Here is a 19271-nt window from a genome sequence, read left to right on the forward strand (position 1 = left end):
CTAAAAATGCATATATTAGATAAAACAGCACACAGGAGTGCATTATATTAGGGGAAATTGCTTGCAAAGGTTAATACGTTAAGGGGAAATGGCATTTCAAGAGTAACATAGGAGAAATGTATGCTAAAAATATTCCCTTTATGGCAGTTTCTCTTCTCCTTCATTGATGGAGAATGGTTAGGGAGTGAGGAACACACGCATAGAACGTTTTCAGGACAGTACTAGCATTACTTTCTCTGTGCAGAAGAAGGCACGATTCACACAATTTCTCTCGGTACTGTACCCTTGGAATCATAAGAGCCAGAAACTTAAAAAGCACACAGGAGAGATTTTTAACACCGCAGTAACCTTAGCTTTCTCTGTGCCATCTTTTCCCTTAGGCTGTTGAGCCCGTTGACATGTACTGGAAGTGCAACCTGGCTAATCCTCACACCACCCACTGCTTGGGCAGTGGCGAGATCATGATCAGCACCATGGGAGACCCGTCCGGCAATGGAAAAGGTGTTTTTGGGGGGCTGGGCAGGCAAAGGAGGTGGTCTGGGCTGGGTTAACAAGAGCGCAAAAGCGAGTCCCAGTCCAAATTTTGAACGGAGAAAATTTCTGTTCTTCCACATGCAGTTTTTTAAATGCAGATTTGCACCCTGCCTTTTATTTTGCATAATTTATTCCAATATTGATGGCTCTGGAGCAGTTTCCCCCTGCCACCAAGCTCCTGGGTGTGTTCATCTGCTTGTTGGGTTTCAACAGGCACGGCTCACAATTCTAGACTGTGTCTTTGCAATCATAAGGACTACAAACTTAACTTTTTTTAAAAAAAGAAAAAGGCTAGGGCAGGGGGGTGGAAGGAAGCAGAGATAATTGGGAAACTGAAATGTTAGGACTCTTGTGGGCCAGCTTATTATTTATTTGTTAAATTTGTTAGTCTCTTTATCTTGCTTAGGGCAAAGTGACGTACAACCAAGTTACAGCAAAATGCACGCATACTCTCGAGGAGAGGTTTTTATTTATTTATTTAATACAAATATAACAAAAAGAAAGAAAAGAAAGGAACAGCATCAGCTCACATTAATATTAAAAATAATCCATCAATCCTGACTTAAACTATACACACACACACACATTATATACATTGGTACCTTGGTTTAAGAACAGTCCGGTTTAAGAACAATTTGGTCTGCATACTCCGCAAAACCGGAAATAGTGTCTTGGTTTGAGAACTTTATCTTGGTCTAAGAACAGAATCCGAATGGTGGAAGGGCACCAGCGGCGGGAGGCCTCATTAGGGAAAGTGTGCCTCAGTTTAAGAATGGTTTCGGTTTAAGAACGGACTTCCAGAATGGATTAAGTTCATAAACCAAGATACCACTCTATGCGTGTGTGTGTGTGTGTGTGTGTGTGTGTGTGTGTGTATACACACAAACACACACAAACACACCGGTCGCCTTCATCTGCAACAAAACATGTCTCTCCTATATTGGTTTCTACAACCTTCCAACAGTTTGACTTCACTCCAGAAGACACACTCCTCCATTGACAGACGGATGGCCAACCAAACCATTATAATCTACGTTCAAATGTTGAAAGAGCAGCGTGAACTTCTGACCACTGAGTAGTGGATGGAGCATGTTTACCCTTCAAACCTACAAGTCTTTTTGCAACCCGCACACACACCAGCTGGGATATATCAAATACCTTTTGGGATTTAGAACAATGCATCTTGTTGATGGCAACGATTGTAGCTTCCTGGCAGAGCATCTCCCTTGCATGGAGAAAGCCTCGGGTTCAGTCCCTGTCATCTCCAGGTGGGGTTGGGAGCCAGCCCTGTTTGAATCCCCAAAGAGCTGTTGCCAGTAGGCAGTACTGCCTTAGGTGGACCAACACGGCCTGACTCAGTATAAGGCAACTTCCTGTGTTCCTACGACATCTTCATTGGCTCCCAGTACGTTTCCGAGCACAATTCAAAGTGTTGGTGCTGACCTTGAAAGCCCTAAACGGCCTCGGTCCAGTATACCTGAAGGAGCGTCTCCACCCCCATCGTTCTGCCTGGACACTGAGGTCCAGCAGCAAGGGCCTTCTGGCGGTTCCCTCCCTGCGAGAAGCCAAGTTACAGGGAACCAGGCAGAGGGACTTCTCGGTAGTGGCGCCCGCCCTGTGGAACGCCCTCCCACCAGATGTCAAAGAGATCAACAACTACCAAACTTTTAGAAGACGTCTGAAGACATCCCTGTTTAGGGAGGTTTATAATGTCTGATGCTGTATTGTTTTTAATATTCAGTTGGAAGCCGCCCAGAGTGGCTGGGGAAGCCCAGCCAGATGGGCGGGGTATAAATAAAAAATTATTATTATTATTATTGACATCAGGGCTTACAAGACAGAGCTGTTCTGCCTGGCCTTTGGTTTGGACTCAGTCTGACCCTTATGTTTCCCTCCTGTTATTATTATTATTATTGTTATTATTATTATTCCTTTTTTTTTTTTTTTTTTGTAATGTCAGGTGGTTTTGTGCTGCTGGATGGGGAGACGTTTGAGGTGAAAGGCAACTGGGAAAAAAGGGTCCAAGGTCCCTAAGCTGGGCTACGATTTCTGGTACCAGCCGAGGCATAACGTCCTGATGAGCACGGAATGGGGAGTGCCCAAATGCCTGGCAAATGGGTTTAATCCAGCTGATCTGGAGAAAGGTGAGTGCATCCTTCTGCACAAAAGCACTTTTGAAGCAAAGGGTGGGGGAATAATAATTGTAATAGTGATTTTTTAAATTTATACTCCACCCTTCTGTGGCCCTCCAAATGCTGTTGGAGTACAAACCCCAATCAGCCCCAGCCAGTGTGGCAAACCGTCAGGGATGGTGATGGGTGCTTTACACAGCTGTCAACATTTCCCTTTTTTAAGGGAAATTCCGTTATTCCGAATAGGATTCCTTGCAAGAAAAGGGAAAAGTTGACAGCTATGGTGCTTTAGTCCCAACATCTGGAAGTCCACAAGTCTGACAGCCATTGCGGAAAAGATAACCAAATTCATTTCCACAAGGGGCAATTATATTCAGACTAATTTTTCAGTGTGTGGCATTGATATTATTATTATTATAATTAGAATTTATATACCGCCCTATACCTGGAGGTCTAAGGGCAGTTCAAAATATAAAACCACAAAATACATCATCAAAATAAAAACAACAACTCAATAACCCTCCCCAAATAAAGCCACATTTTAAAAGGGCATAGGATGTCTAATAATAATAATAATAATAATAATTTATTATTTATACCCCGCCCATCTGGCTGGGTTTCCCCAGCCACTCTGGGCGGCTTCCAAAAGAATATTAAAATACTGTGATACATCAAACATTAAAAGCTTCCCTGAACAGGGCTGCCTTCAGATGTCTTCTAAAAGTCTGGTAGTTGTTGTTCTCTTTGACATCTGGTGGGAGGGCGTTCCACAGGGAGGGCCTGGTTAAAAAGGAACGTTTCTGTCTGGCACCTAAAGGCGTTTAATGAATGCGCCAGGCAAACCTCCCTGGGGAGAGCATTCCATAGACGGGGAGCCACTGCAGAGAAGGCCCTGTTCTCGTCTTGCCACCCTCTGGACCTCTTGAGAAGGAGGCGCATGAAGATGATCTCAGGGTTAGGTTCATATGGAAAGAGGAGGTCCTTGAGGTATTGCAGTCCTGAGCCATTTAAGGCTTTATAGCTCAAACCCAGCAATTTAAATTGGGCCCAGAAACTAATTGGTAGCCAGTGCAGTCGGACCAGGATCGGTGTAATATGCTCAAACCATCTTGCTCGGGTAAGCAACCCAGCCACAAAATTCTACACTAGCTGAAGTTTCCAAACCGTCTTCAGAGGCAGCCCTAGGTATAACATGTTGCAGTAATCTAACCTTGAGGTTATACAAATAAGAAATTATTTAAGGCAATCTCCCCCGCTCCCTGTAACTGTAGCATATGGACACATTTGTGACAATGAGTAATAGAGACCAAACATGACAAGTATTTATACCTTGAAATGAACTGGTTGTATGTGTCTCCCCTGACAACGTCTCACAAGGTTGTTGAGAAGATTCTGTCTCTGTTTTCCTTTAGTAAAACGAACGATGGCTCGGTTAGCAATAGCATCATGTCAACACGCTTGGTGATTTTGCAAGGGGCCCTGAGACATTTGTTCTATTTCACAGGGCAGAACAACAAACCCCTGTGTTGCAAACTTAACACAACAAACAATACCAGCAACACGAAGACCAGTATACTAGATAGCACTGTAATTCTTGTTGCATAATATACGTGATTTAGTACAACAAAAACAAAATGTGTACCCTTGTAGATCTTCTGATATATTTGAAATCAAATGAACACACCTCTGTCAATCTTTGAAAGTCCGTAGAAGTATAAGTCTATGGTTGAAACAAAGTAATAGATGCTATCCTGTGGGCTAAGCGGTAAAACTTTTTTAGGCGTTCATGGTGCCGAAGTAGTAAGTGACTTATTATACTTCTACGGACTTTCAAAGATTGACAGACATGTGTTCATTTGATTTCAAATACCGTATTTTTCGCTCTATAAGATGCACCAGACCATAAGACGCACCTAGTTTTTGGAGGAGGAAAACAAGAAAAAAAATATTCTGAATCTCAGAAGCTAGAACAGCAAGAGGGATCGCTGCGCAGTGAAAGCAGCAATCCCTCTTGCTGTTCTGGCTTCTGGGATAGCTGCGCAGCCTGCATTCGCTCCATAAGACACACACACACATTTCCCCTTACTTTTTAGGAGGGAAAAAGTGAGTCTTATAGAGCAAAAAATACGGTATATTAGAGAATTTACAAGTGTACACATTTTGTTTTTGTTGTACTAAATCATGTGTATTATGCAACAAGAATTACAGTGCTATCTAGTATACTGGTCTTCGTGTTGCTTGTATTGTTTGTTGTGCTGTTTTACAATGCAGCATTCCTCTATGAAATTATGAGGAGCGGAACGCTGAAGAATTGAGAGTAGCGAAAGGAAGGATTTCTTCACACAGTGCATAGTTGAAATGATGGAATTTGCTTCCTGTGAGAAGTAGCAATGGCTGCCAACTAGGATGGCTTTGCAAAAGGTTTAGACAAATCCACGGAGGACAATAAGGCTATATTCTGAATGGCACTTGCTAGGAATTGCAAGTGGGGAGAATGGCCGTTGCCCTCAGTTCTTGCTTGTGGGCTTCTATCAAGAGCATCCGATTGACCACTGTGAAAAGAGGATTCTGGACTAGTTGGGCCATCACCCTGATCCAGCAAAACTCTTCTTACATTGTTAGATGGGAGGGATTTTGTGCACAAAAGAATGTCTTTCACAGGCAGCTGTTGTAAACAAAAATTGCCCTTTTCCCTTATGGGGTACCCAAGAGCCCATATAGAGTCCTTACATAGGTTCCCTATTGGTAGGTAAAGATAACAGAGGCCAACCAGAGAATATTGAGAAGCAAAGCAGCTAGTAAGCCTGATCTTTATTGATCTGTTGCAACAGGGTGCCCCCCTCTCACGCAGGAGAGGAGGGGGAACCCAGAAAAATGGCACGCAAGGCCTTATAAAGACTTTTGAAATTGCCACCTTGTAGATCAAGACCACCCCCAGAAACATCATACATACATCACAGAAGGGTGCAACCTAAGACCACCCCTCAGATACATCACACCTTCACAAAAAAAACTTGTCTAAAACAGAACATTTGCATGTTGCTTTTCTCCTGTCCTTGTTTATCTCCTGTCTGGCAGGTTACTTGATTGGATTTCCTGGGTAGCCTGGCCATTCTTTTGTAGTGATAAATACTTAGTTCCTGGGCCAGGTCACAGGCTCACACCTTATTCAAACACAGACATACGCTTAAGACAGGATTTGTGAAAGAAAAGACAATGGGGAGGCTTTTCCACTTTGACCTTGCAGAGAAAACATTTGGTCAGTTTAGGAATCGAAATGGTTCCAGGTTGGTCTTCCTGTGCTGATCTATGTATGTGCAGTTATGAACATTACCATATATATAAGACCATAAAATTCCTATCACACAGCTCTCCTCACACACCAATGCTGGGGGAAATCGAAAAAGTGACCTCTCAGTAAGCTTTACTTTTCTGCTCTTTGTTTACTCTACTTCCTCCACAACCACTGCCTCTTTGAAGGCTGCTACGGTGGCAACATTAATGTGTGGGACTGGACCACCCATGAACTCATCCAGTCGATCGACGTGGGGAAGAATTCCATCCCTCTTGAAATCCGCTTTCTCCACAACCCTGATGCGGCAGAAGGGTTCATCGGCTGCGCCCTCACCAGTGCGATTCATCGTTTCCACAAGACCGCGGTAACAAAAAGGAGTAATGTTTTTAGTAATACTTGAGGAAAGGCTGTGGCTCTCTGGCAGAAGATCCTCCCAGGCACCTCCAATTAGAAAAGGCCATTTCTTTGTAGACTTGGGGGAGAAATTTAAATTCAGTTCACATCAGAAGGCCAACTCACTAAGTTTGCACTTTCTGAAACAATGCATGGACTGAAACGCAGCCTTCCTTTGAAATTTGCTCTTTTCTGAATTTTGCAGTGCAGTATTGCGTACAAAAATGCATATACTGGGGAAAAGTGTACATAAAAATACATATGTTCAGAAAGGTAATACACAAAAATGCTTAATACTGGGGGAAATCGATTTGCAAAATTGTGGATGTTAGGTGAAATTTCATCCAAAAATGTGTTTGGGAGAAATTTGCACTAAAGTGCTGATGAGTTTCCACGAGGACTTTTTTTAAAAAAAATCCAAACTGATGTGGGAATGTGGAGAACTGAACTTAAGATGGGGGAAGGGGAGAAAAACAGAATCCGAAATTGACAGGTGCCTAGTTGGATATGGCCTTGGGGAGCGTACTCTGTTGGACCGTTCTCTTTTGCAAAATATTTATTGGTGTACAGTCATACCTCGGGTTACAGCTGCTTCAGTGAGAGCCAGTGTGGTGTAGTGGTTAAGAGCAGTAGTCTCGTAATCTGGGGAACCGGGTTCGCGTCTCCGCTCCTCCACCTGCAGCTGCTGGGTGACCTTGGGCCAGTCACACTTCTCTGAAGTCTCTCAGCCCCACTCACCTCACAGAGTGTTTGTTGTGGGGGAGGAAGGGAAAGGAGAATGTTAGCCGCTTTGAGACTCCTTCGGGTAGTGATAAAGTGGGATATCAAATCCAAACTCTTCTTCTTCTTCTCTTCTTCAGGTTGTGTTTTCTCAGGTTGCGGACTGCCAAAACCCGGAAGTACCAGAACGGGTTATTTCCGGGTTTTGGTGGTTGTGCATGCGCAGAAGTGCTAAATTGCGCTTTGCGCATGCGCAGAAGCGCCGAATTGCAACCTGCGTGTGTGCAGACACACAGACGCAGGTTGCGAACGTGCATCCCACATGGATCATGTTTGCAACCCGAGCATCCACCCTATTTGAGTGTATGTGGTTAGAGATGATAAAATAGACGACATTGTGAAGGGATGTGGCAAGGGTCCCTATGGTAGGGCATCTGTTGAGTCTCTGCACCCTAACAGGGGCCGCATTAACAACAGCCTGGCCCCCACTGCAGACCTTCTCTTCCTCTAAACTGTTGCAACCTGCCTGCTTGTTCACCCACCTCTTGCTCTGGGGCAGACATTGGTGGTGGTGAACAGGAAGAACAGCGATTCCCCTCTCTGCTTCCTCATTCCTTCTCTGCCTGTCAAGTAAGCAGGTCAGCAGTGATGAGGAGGAAGAGGAGCTGCTGCTGGCGGTGTTGAGGAGGGGAACTCACGGAGTGTGTTTTGTCCAAGGGAGCCAGCATTGGAAGTGATGAGGATAATAATAATAATGATAATTTATTATTTATACCCCGCCCATCTGGCTGGCTTTCCCCAGCCACCCTGGGCGGCTTCCAACAGAACACTAAAATACAATAAACTATTAAACATTAAAAGGGACGCGGGTGGCACTGTGGGTTAAACCACAGAGCCTAGGATTTGCCGATCAGAAGGTGGGCGGTTCGAATCCCTGCGATGGGGTGAGCTCCCGTTGCTTGGTCCCTGCTCCTGCCAACCTAGCAGTTCGAAAGCACGTCAAAAGTGCAAGTAGATAAATAGGTACCAGTCCAGTGGGAAAGTAAACGACATTTCCGTGCACTGCTCTGCTTCGCCAGAAGCGGCTTAGTCCTGCTGGCCACATGACCCGGAAGCTCCCTCGGCCAGTAAAGTGAGATGAGCGCCGCAACCCCAGAGCCGGCCACAACTGGACCTAATGGTCAGGGGTCCCCTTTACCTTTATTAAACATTAAAAGCTTCCCTGAACAGGGCTGCCTTCAGATGTCTTCTAAAAGTCTGGTAGTTGTTTTTCTCCTTGACATCTGATGGGAGGGTGTTCCACAGGGCGGGCGCCACCACCAAGAAGGCCCTCTGCTTGGTTCCCTGTAACTTGGCTTCTCACAGTGAGGGAACCACCAGAAGGCCCTCGGCGCTGGACCTCAGTGTCTGGACAGAATGATGGGGGTGGAGACGCTCCTTCAGGTATACTGGACCGAGGATGCACACACACACACACCTCCTCTGCAGTTTGTGACAGTCCTCTCGAGACGGTGGGCAAAGGGAAGTATTTGCAGGCAGAATTAAGTTTTACCAATGGGGGCATCCAAAAGGGATCTCCCCACCCCCCAACTTGGTGCAAAAGATCCCTGCTTACAGCAAAGCACAGTGGGACAAATTGCTGACGGTCCGATTCCCTTTGAACATGTAAAAAGCCAACAGTGCACCGGATCTGTGTCGGCAGGAATAGGCGCCAGTCCAACTGGCGATGGAGTCAAACAGGTGTTGTCAGGCGGTGAGCAAGAGGCTCTGCGATCCCAACGGTTGTCTGACGGAGGCCCAGATCTGCAAGCCATTCCCTCCCCACCCCACTATGCGCAGTTATCGCCTTTGCATCTCAGGGAGTGAATTATTGATCTTTGGCATAATGGGACAGCACAATCATTAACCCGCCTGGCTTACCCGTGGTGGTTCATTGAGCCGCCGCTCCCATTGTAACGGCTGTTTGCTCAGGTCTCGTGTCACCTCCGCATATGTCGAGCTGTGTACATACGATTGTGCGGTGGTTCAAGCCATTAAGCTTTCTCTTGTCTACATAAGATAGGCGCCTGTGATACCGCACAAGAGCTGTTTATTCTGCAGTGCGTTGTGGAGTGGCCAAGAGACAGTGGTGACGGAGGAAGTCTCAGCATTCAGAGATTTCGCCTCTGCCCTGCACTCGCTGTCTCCTGCTGCCTCAGCCCTTCCATCTGTAAAATGGGACTAATAATGTTTGGCATGCCTTGTAACAGAGCCAGGCACACTTCAGGTTTGCAGGAACTGCTTTGAGCATTCCTCATCTCCCCCCTTTTTTTTAACCCCTGAGATCCACTGACTGGAACCAGATGCAAAATAGTGGCTGGAGTGGGGTGGGGATCATAAGCGGATTATTCCAACAGCTGGCCTGGAAGCACCCATTCTCTGAGAATCAAATAACAAGATGCCTCTGAGCGCATGCTCAGCACCAGAATTTCTTTTCAGCAGTTGTCACACAAAAGTCCACGCCTGGACCCATCCCCCTCAAAAACTCTCTTCCCCTCACAGCAACCTGATTTAGAAATAGGGTAGGAGGGTGGGGGGACACGGGTGATGCTGTGGGTTAAACCACAGAGCCTAGGACTTGCCGATCAGAAGGTCGGTGGTTTGAATCCCCGCAACGGGGTGAGCTCCCGTTGCTCGGTCCCTGCTCCTGCCAACCTAGCAGTTCGAAAGCACGTCAAAGTGCAAGTAGATAAATAGGTACCACTCCTGCGGGAAGGTAAATGGCATTTCCATGCGCTGCTCTGGTTCGCCAGAAGCAGCTTAGTCATGCTGGCCACATGACCCGGAAGCTGTACGATGGCTCCCTCGGCCAGTAAAGCGAGATGAGCGCTGCAACCCCAGAGTCGACCACAACTGGACCTAATGCTCAGGGGTCCCTTTACCTTTACCTAGCAGGGTGGGATCCCATTTTGATGCCCCTTTTGTTAAAACAACTGGGTGTCATTTGTTGCTGGCGTTGAACAATTATTGAACAATTGCTGGCATATTGCAAATCAGTCCAAGGGATCAGCTAGTAGACTTTGATCTTCCTTAAGTCTTTTTGCCTCCTCGCAGAGTGTGTTCACACTCTCACCATACATTTAAAGCAACATTATACTATTTTAACAGTAGCTACTTCCCTCCTCCACCAAGAATCATGGGAAGTGTAGTTTGTTCAGGGTGCTGAGAGTTGTCAGGAGACACACTTCAATTCCCCTCAAAGAGCTCCAGGTCTCAGAGTGGCTCAGTGGTCAAACCCTCTTCCCAAGGCCTGAGGATCTCCTAACAATGAAGCCGTTTAGGGCTTTCAAGGTCAGCACCAACACTTTGAATTGTGCTCGGAAATGTACTGGGAGCTGATGTAGATCTTTCAAGACCAGTGTTATGTGGTCTCAGCGGCTGCTCCCAGTCCCCAGTCTAGCTGCCACATTCTGGATTAGTTGTAGTTTCCAAGTCACCTTCAAAGGTAGCCCCACATAGAGTGTGTTGCAGTAGTCTAAGCGGGAGATAACCAGAGCATGTGTCACTCTGGCAAGACAGTCCGCAGGCAGGTAGGGTCTCATTCTGCGTACCAGGTGGAGCTGGTAGACAGCCGCCCTGGATACAGAATTGACCTGCGCCTCCATGGAGAGCTGTGAGTCCAAAATGACTCCCAGGCTGCTCACCTGGTCCTTCAGGGGCACAGTTACCCCATTCAGGACCAGGGAATCCTCCACACCTGCCCGCCTCCTGTCCCCCAAGAACAGTACTTCTGCCTTGTCAGGATTCAACCTCAATTCATTAGCCGCCATCCACCCTCCAATATTAAGAATATATCCATCTGTGCTAAGTGGATGATGGCGTTCCTGTGATTAATCTCCACTGTGGTTGCTCTTTCTGCAGAATGGGACGTGGGCGGCTAAGCAAGTGATCCAGGTGCCCAGCAAGAAGGTGGACGGCTGGGTTCTTCCCGACATGCCAGGTGAGTCCAGCGTGGTTTCAGATTTGGGCCACAAGTAGGATTTATCTTGTCATTTTGAGCAGCTTCCCCAACCCACCTACCAGGCCTCTAGAGGCAAGAAGTTCAGGGCAGCTTAAGAGAGTAAGTTCGTCCCAACGAAAGAACAGTGGCAAGAAAAATGGATGAATTCTGCAGAACTGGCTAAATTGACATACAAACTGTGGGACAAGGACAAGTGTGACTTTAAGGAAGAATGGGAACTTTTTACAAATTTTAAATAATTTTACAAATTGTTTAAAAAGACAACAAAATGAACTGGACTCCTTGGCAGGTTTTGAAGAAACATACACAAATTTATTGGTTGATAACATGATAGATAGACAAGGCAAGGATATGTATAATTTTATAACATGCAGAGAATAATATGTGCAGAGAAATCAGAGAGAGGAGCCGAGGGAAGTCCCTGGTTGGGGGGGAGGGAGGGATGGAAGGGGGGGAATAATATATGTGATTATATGATTTGATAATTTCTTATGTTGCAATTGCTTAATAAAAATATTAAAAAACAACAACAAATTTACCAAAAAGCAAAGTATTTCTTTAAAGAGAACAAAACAAAACAAAAACTACATCTCCCCCCCCCCCAAAAAAGAGAGTAAATTCACTGGAGAGAATAAAATATTAGAGATGTGTGATATCTTTGTAGCACCTAGTATATTTCCCCTCCCCCTCTCTCCCCCCCCCCAATACACACAAACAGGTGACTCACAAGAGTTTAACACTGTGGCTTCTTTTATTACTCTCCAATATTCTCCTTAAGGTCTCATCACGGACATCCTCATCTCCCTGGATGACAAATTTCTGTATTTTAGCGACTGGCTTCATGGAGACATCCGTCAGTATGACATCACCAACACCCAGCAGCCCAAACTGGTGGGACAGGTAAAAGCTGGCTTTAAATGTATGATCAGAGCAAATAATTATTTTTTTTAAAAAAATATATATATATCAATATTTACCAATTAGGTATTTACTAATAATAATTTACCAATAAGAGAATGAACAATTTCAAGAAAAAATCATTTGACTTTGTTGCATACACACTTACAAAAGAAAAAGGCTTTCAACCACCAGCAACACGTGGTAGACAACAGACAGATACTCATTTTTGAAATTGAATCCAAAGTTAATAAACTATTTTGTTTGATTATGCTGAAACCTACTGGCAAGGAGGGTGAGGGGGGAATTCTTTGTTGTTTATTTATAAATTGTATTATCTGCAAAACAAAATAAACACATTTAAATATGTTTGTTTGTTAAATATCCAGGCTTCCACTGGTGTATAAAAAAGGAAGTGTAAACTGTAAATACTGTAAAGTGATAATTACCGTAATACCTGGCAAAGTCACCAATATATGCATGTGTTTAACATCGTACTCCATTTATCAGCATCAGTCAGAAAATACATACAGTGGATCCTCTGGATACGAACTTACCGTATTTTTTGCTCTATAAGACTCACTTTTTCCCTCCTAAAAAGTAAGGGGAAATGTGTGTGTGTCTTATGGAGCGAATGCAGGCCGCGCAGCTATCCCAGAAGCCAGAACAGCAAGAGGGATTGCTGCTTTTACTGCACAGCGATTCCTCTTGCTGTTCTAGCTTCTGAGATTCAGAATATTTTTTTTCTTGTTTTCCTCCTCCAAAAACTAGGTGCGTCTTATGGTCTGGTGCATCTTATAGAGCGAAAAATACGCAGCGACCCCTCTTGCTGTTCTGGCTTCTGAAATTCAGAATATTTTTTTTCTTGTTTTCCTCCTCCAAAAACTAGGTGCGTCTTGTGGTCTGGTGCGTCTTATAGAACGAAAAATACTGTAATTTGTCCCGGGGGTCCGTACTTACCCCCAAAAGTCCGTATCTGGAGGCGCCGTTTCTGCGCACGTGCGCAGTGTGATAGAGCGCTTCTGTGCATGCGCTTCTGCACACACTCTTCTGTACGCTTCTGCACATGCGCACACGGCAAAACCCGGAAGTATTCACTTCTGGATTTGCTGCGTTCGTAACTCAATTTTACATTACCCGAAGGTAACATAACCTAAGGTACCACTGTATATCAATCAAAAAATGTATTAAATGGAAGGACCTTGCCACACAGCGCATAGTTAAAACTATAGAGTTTGCTCTCACAAAATGTAGTGATGGCTTTTAAGGAAGATTAGGCAAATTTGTAGGTAAGGCTATCAGTGGCTATCAGCCATGCTGACTATGTTCTACTTTCCCTGTGGGAGGCAATGTGCTTCTGAATGCCCATTGCCGGCGGCTGCATTTTGCCCTAACCAAATGGATGAACTGTCTCCAAGGGGCAGCCCAAGGTAGACCCCTTTGCAGTAGTCAATATCTTACCTATCATCAGATGCAGAGGTCACATACCTAGGAAGGAAAACTAGCTAGCGACTAACCAGCCAGATTTTTTTAATTTATACCATCTTGCCAGATGGCCAGTACGGTACGGAGATTGCTGGCTGCGCTCTTTGCCCCTGGAAGCTGGCGACTCTGCAAGCATGATTCCGTTCTGTCCTGAGTCTGGTATATTTCCTTGCAGGTTTTCGTTGGAGGCAGCATCGTCAAAGGCGGGCCAGTCACTGTGGTTGAGGACCAAGAGCTGGACTGCCAACCAGATCCATTTATCATCAAGGTGCATGGGAACCACCACATTCCCCCCTATTTATTAATTGTTTATCACATTTTATATCATGCCTTTAAACCAAGGCACTCAAGAAACACTCCTTCCTTCCTTCCTTCCTTCCTTCCTTCCTTCCTTCCTTCCTTCCTTCCTCCCTCCCCTTCTGTTTTTGCCCTTGTCACTGTTGTTGTTTAGTCGTTTAGTTGTGTCCAACTCTTCGTGACCCCATGGACCAGAGCATGCCAGGCACTCCTGTCTTCCTCTGCCTCCCGCAGTTTGGTCAAACTCATGCTGGTAGCTTTGAGAACACTGTCCCACCATCTCCTCCTCTGTCGTCCCCTTCTCCTTGTGCCCTCCATCTTTCCCAGCATCAGGGTCTTTTCCAGGGAGTCTTCTCTTCTCATGAGGTGGCCAAAGTCTTGGAGCCTCAGCTTCACGATCTGTCCTTCCAGTGAGCACTCAGGGCTGATTTCCTTCAGAATGGAGAGGTTGGATCTTCTTGCAGTCCATGGGACTCTCAAGAGTCTCCTCCAGCACCAGAATTCAAAAATATCAGTTCTTCAGCAACCAGTCTTCTTTATGGTCCAGCTCTCACCTCCATACATCACTACAGGGAAAAACAAAGCTTGAACTATACGGACCTTTGTTGACAAGGTGATGTCTCTGCTTTTTAAGTAGAGTCACTACCAGCATGAAATTAGCATCCCTCGAGCAGCAGATTCTCCACCCTGTTCTTACCATTCCTCCCCTAAGCTTGCCTTGCCTCTGAACAAAAAAAACCCCAAATGCTTTATCCCAGGGGTTCGGAGGTGTCCTGTAGCCCATCATTGTCCCTAACCCTTTTCCCCCCAATTTTTTTTTAATTGATTATCCACATTTATCACAAAATGACATAACAAAGGAACACAAAACACACAACCAAGAAAAACACAAAAGAAAAATACAAAAAACACACTACAATACAATACAATAAAATTAAACAGAAAAAGAAGTTATTTCTTCTAATACCTAATTCTCATAACATTGATAACTAACTTCCTCAAATCCTCTCTAACTGAATTTCATTATATCACATTTATAACCATTCTCCAAATTCATATTTCTAATAATATTAACTCCTTTCATTTACTAATCTCTTCTCCTTTATTAATATTTCAATCCTTAATGTTTACTACCACATATCCTTATTCTACCCCTAGGCCTATTTGTTACTTCCAAGGATTTTCTATTTATTTTCTATTACAGTATTTAGCTAAATATTCCTTAAATTTCTTCCAATCTTCTTGTGTCTCCTCTTCTTTCTGGTCGTGGGTTCTTCCAGTCAGGTCAGCCATCTCCAAAAAGTCCAGCATCTTCATCTGCCATTCTTCTTGTCCCTTACCCTTGACCATGCTGGTTTGTTAAACAGTGGAACTCACTGCCACAGGAAGCAGCAATGACCCCCAACTTGGATAGCTTTAAAAGAGGATTGGAGATACTCATGAAGGCCGTGGATGGCTACTAGTCATGATGGCTAGTCTCTTGCCTCCAGAGCTGCAGGCATGAATACAAATTGCTGGGAACCACAGGAGGGGAGAGTATTGCTCTTCTGTTCAAAACCTGCACCTTGGTTTCCCAGAAGAGGCACCTGCTTGGCCACTGTGAGAACAGGCTGCTGGAGTAGATGGGCCAGAAGGTTCTTGTTGTTGTTGTTGTTTAGTTGTTGAGTCGTGTCCGACTCTTTGTGACCCCCTGGACCAGAGCACGCCAGGCCCTCCTGTCTTCCACTGCCTCCCACAGTTTGGTCAAACTCATGCTGGTAGCTTCGAGAACACTGTCCCACCATCTCGCCCTCTGTCATCCCCTTCTCCTTGTGCCCTCCATCTTTCCCAGCATCAGGGTCTTTTCCAGGGAGTCTTCTCTTCTCAGGAGGTGGCCAAAGTCTTGGAGCCTCAGCTTCAGGATCTGTCCTTCCAGTGAGCACTCAGGGCTGATTTCCTTCAGAATGGAGAGGTTTGATCTTCTTGCAGTCCATGGGACTCTCCAGAGTCTCCTCCAGCGCCATAATTCAAAAGCATCAATTCTTCGGCGATCAGCCTTCTTGATGGTCCAGCTCTCACTTCCATTCTTCTTACCTTCTTAAAATCTGGAAGGGCACAGATGTCCTGCATCTCTGCTTCACTCTTTCCTCTTGCTCCAAATTGTCCTTCCATGTACGCCAAGCAACACAGGATCCTCTGGAGTGTGTTAACATATCTGTTTTTTTCAGGGAAAGAGGGTTCAAGGCGGACCTCAAATGATCCAGCTAAGCTTGGACGGCAAGCGACTGTATGTCAGTACTTCCCTCTACAGCGGCTGGGACAAGCAGTTCTACCCAGACATGGTCAAGTAAGACACCTTTTGCCTGGATATTGTTATATTTAAAAGTCAGGGCTGTAGCCCAGTGGCAGGACACCTGCTTCGCATACAGAAGGCCCCGGGTTCAAACTCCACATTGGGTTGATAAAGACCCCTCTCTAAAACCCTGGAGAGCCTCTGCCCCTCTGCTCAAAGCATCTTCTTCACACAGCGCCCAGTTAAACTATGGAATTGGCTCCCTTAAGGCCACGGATGCCTTTAAGATGTGGCTTAGGGCCCTCGTATTTATGGGACAACCTCCCCTGGTCAGCCCCGCAGAGGACCTTAACCATAGTTTCGAGGTCCTGGGCCCTAAGGAATTCAGACTATCCTCCGCCAGGGCCTTCTCAGTGATGGCCCCGACCTGGTGGAATGTTCTGTCCCATGAGACTAGGGCCCTGCAGGATTTAACCTCCTTCCATCGGGCCTGTAAGACAGAGCTATCCTGCCTGGCCTTTAATTTGAATTCAGCCTGATCTTTTATTTCCCTTCTCTTCCCTCCCCCTCCCCTTTTTATGAAGATTACCCGCTCTGGGATCCCACAGCTAATTCTCCCCTGGTCTCCTCACTGGCCCAAATAGGACTAACTTAGCCAGCTAGCCTTGGTGATCATCTAATGTTTATTGGAAGGATTTCCCCTCTAAATTTATTTTTGATTTTATTGTTATTCACGTTTTATACTGTATTTTATGCTGTTTTTTTGTAGCATCAGTTAAGTGTTTTAAATTTGTTGTTAGCCGCCCTGAGCCCGGTTTTCTGAACCGGGAAGGGTGGGGTATAAAAAAAAATTTATTTATTATTATTATTATTATTATTATTATTATTATGAAGGATTAGGCAAATTCATGGAGGGATAAGGCTTTCAATGGCTACTATGCTCTGACTTCATGGTTGGAGTCCAGTGATGCTTCTGAATCTCAGTTGCTGAAACTGCAGGAGGGGAGACAGGGCTTCTGGGCTTGAATCCTGCTTGCTGGTTCCCATTGAAGCATCTGGTCGGCTGCTGTGAGAACAGGATGCTGGACCAGATGGGCCACTGGCCTGATTCTGCTACAGGACTTCTTCCCTTTTGTCCTTGAAATGATGGTGGCCTTATTTCTGCCTTCCCTCACGACATGTTTTCTCCACTCCCATTTCCCCTCCTCTTCACTTCAGGGAAGGCTCTGTCATGTTACAAATCGATGTCGACACCAAGAAAGGCGGCTTGAGAGTGAATAAAAATTTCCTTGTGGATTTCGGGAAAGAGCCGGAGGGCCCAGCGCTCGCCCACGAGATCCGCTACCCAGGAGGAGACTGCACCTCCGATATCTGGATCTGAGGAAGGCTCCCAGCAGGGCAGAGTGCAGTTGGACCCTTAATGTTGACCCTTTGTCCTTTCTATGTTCCACATATGAAAATTGATCTCGGTGGGGCCTCTAACCAGATTTCCATGTTCTTGCAGACAGGGAGCAAGAGCAGAATACACGTTTGCAACCTGCAGAGTTCACAACCTGCAGCGGCACGTCTGTGCACACGCAGGTTGCGATTTGGCGCTTCTGCGCATGTGCAAAGTGCGATTTAGCACTTCTGCACATGCGCGGCTGCCGAAACCCGGAAGTAACCCGTTCCGGTACTTCCAGGTTTCGGCGGGTCCGAAACCCAAAAAAACACAACCTGAAGCATCTGTAACCCGAGGTACGACTGTAAAGCTTTTCCTGGACTGTACCACTTCAGGCAGTAAGCAGGGGGGTAGCACGTTAGGACGCTCCCACACAACGATAAAAAAGACATATGCACATAGAAAACTAGTACATTAGCAGTAAGGCTTATGATCAGCTTTCTCTATACATAGGGAGTCTGGGGGGAGTGGGAGGGGAAGTATTCCAACATGCAACTCCCCCTTCCTGAAGGCTGAAGTGGAACCATCCATAGCTCATTATGAGAATCTCTGGAACGGTTGTATTACCTGATGCTTTTAATGATACCAAACTGTCCTGCGTGTTTACTGGCCTGTCTGCCTCTCTCTATTGCAAACTGTAGTCTTGCTCACATGATTTATTCTGCACGTGATAGATCATCACACTAGGCCTTGGAGCCATTCAATGAAGCTGAATGTGGGAAGATTCAGGGTGGACAAATGAAAGTTCTCCACCACACAGCGCTTGGGAGAGTTTCCTTTCACAACCAATCAGAGTATAAATCTTACGAAATAAATAAACGAATAGCTGAACTGTGGGATGTGGTCCCCGCCGGATGTATCAATGGTTTTTTAAAAGTCTTGGACAAATTCATGGAGAAGAAGGCTACCAATACCTAGTGACTTTGATGCTGGAGGCAGAAATGTTTCTGAATACCAGTTTTGGGGACTTTCTGGTGGGGAGAGCCCTGCTGCTCTCAGGTCCTGCTTCCCATTGAGGCATCTGGGTACCCAGAGCGAGAACAGGGATGCTGGACTAGAAGGACCTCTGGCAAAAATAAATAAAAAGGCCTTCTCCCCACATGTGCTCCTTAGGAAGTAGTATTCAGAGGCATCCTGCCTCCAGTGCACACAGCTATTGTGGCTCTGGATCCGGGCATTAGCTTTGCCCTCGTAAACTACCGTATTTTTCGCTCCATAAGATGCACTTTTTTCTTCCTAAAAAGTAAGGGGAAATGTCTGTGCGTCTTATGGAGTGAATGCGTAGTCCCTGGAGCTGAATTGCCCAGGGGCAAAAAGCAGATCATGCTCTTTTTTTTGAAAGAGGGTGTTGAAACAAAGCCGCTGATCGTTTGCCGATCAGGGAGAGAGATAAGGGACGCTAGAGATAGAGGAGGCTGCCTGGGAGCGGGGAGGTAAATACAGAAGACTTGCAAAGGGGGGAAACAGGAAGACTAAAGCAATGAGGAGAGAAATTAGAAGAAAACGAGGAGTAAAAAACTGCTCCAGCTAAGGAAAAGACACTAAGGCAAACAAGAGGGAAGGGAGTGTTGAAAGGAAGCAGCTGATCAGTAAGCGATCGGGAGGGAGATAAGGGACGCTAGAGATAAAGGAGGCTGCCTGGGAGGGGGGAGGTAAAAGCCCATGGATCCTCTGGATTTTTGCATTGGGTCACCCCAAATTCACCATCAGATCACATAGCATGTCCATGGCTACAGCCTGCACCAAAAAAAATCACGCACCCACTGTTTCCTGGGGCTGCAATGGCGCAAAAACGTGGTTACAAA

The 19271-nt window shown here is 45.7% G+C and overlaps 1 protein-coding gene across 1 annotated transcript in view; it reads left to right on the top strand.

Moving 5' to 3' along the window:
* The window catches only part of LOC308465790 (methanethiol oxidase-like), a 55313-nt gene extending 37011 nt beyond the window's left edge, over positions 1–18302 (top strand). Inside the window, 9 exon segments of the mRNA XM_080986027.1 lie at positions 381–501; positions 2495–2549; positions 2551–2678; positions 6147–6325; positions 10975–11053; positions 11853–11974; positions 13632–13724; positions 15961–16079; positions 17244–18302. Coding sequence (XP_080842153.1) covers positions 381–501; positions 2495–2549; positions 2551–2678; positions 6147–6325; positions 10975–11053; positions 11853–11974; positions 13632–13724; positions 15961–16079; positions 17244–17406 — 1059 coding nt within the window. The 3' untranslated portion in view covers positions 17407–18302.
* The last annotated feature ends 969 nt before the right edge of the window (positions 18303–19271 follow it).

This window comes from Podarcis pityusensis (genome assembly GCF_964106645.2).
Source record: "Podarcis pityusensis genome assembly, chromosome: 16".
NCBI classification, from domain to species: Eukaryota; Metazoa; Chordata; class Lepidosauria; order Squamata; family Lacertidae; genus Podarcis; species Podarcis pityusensis.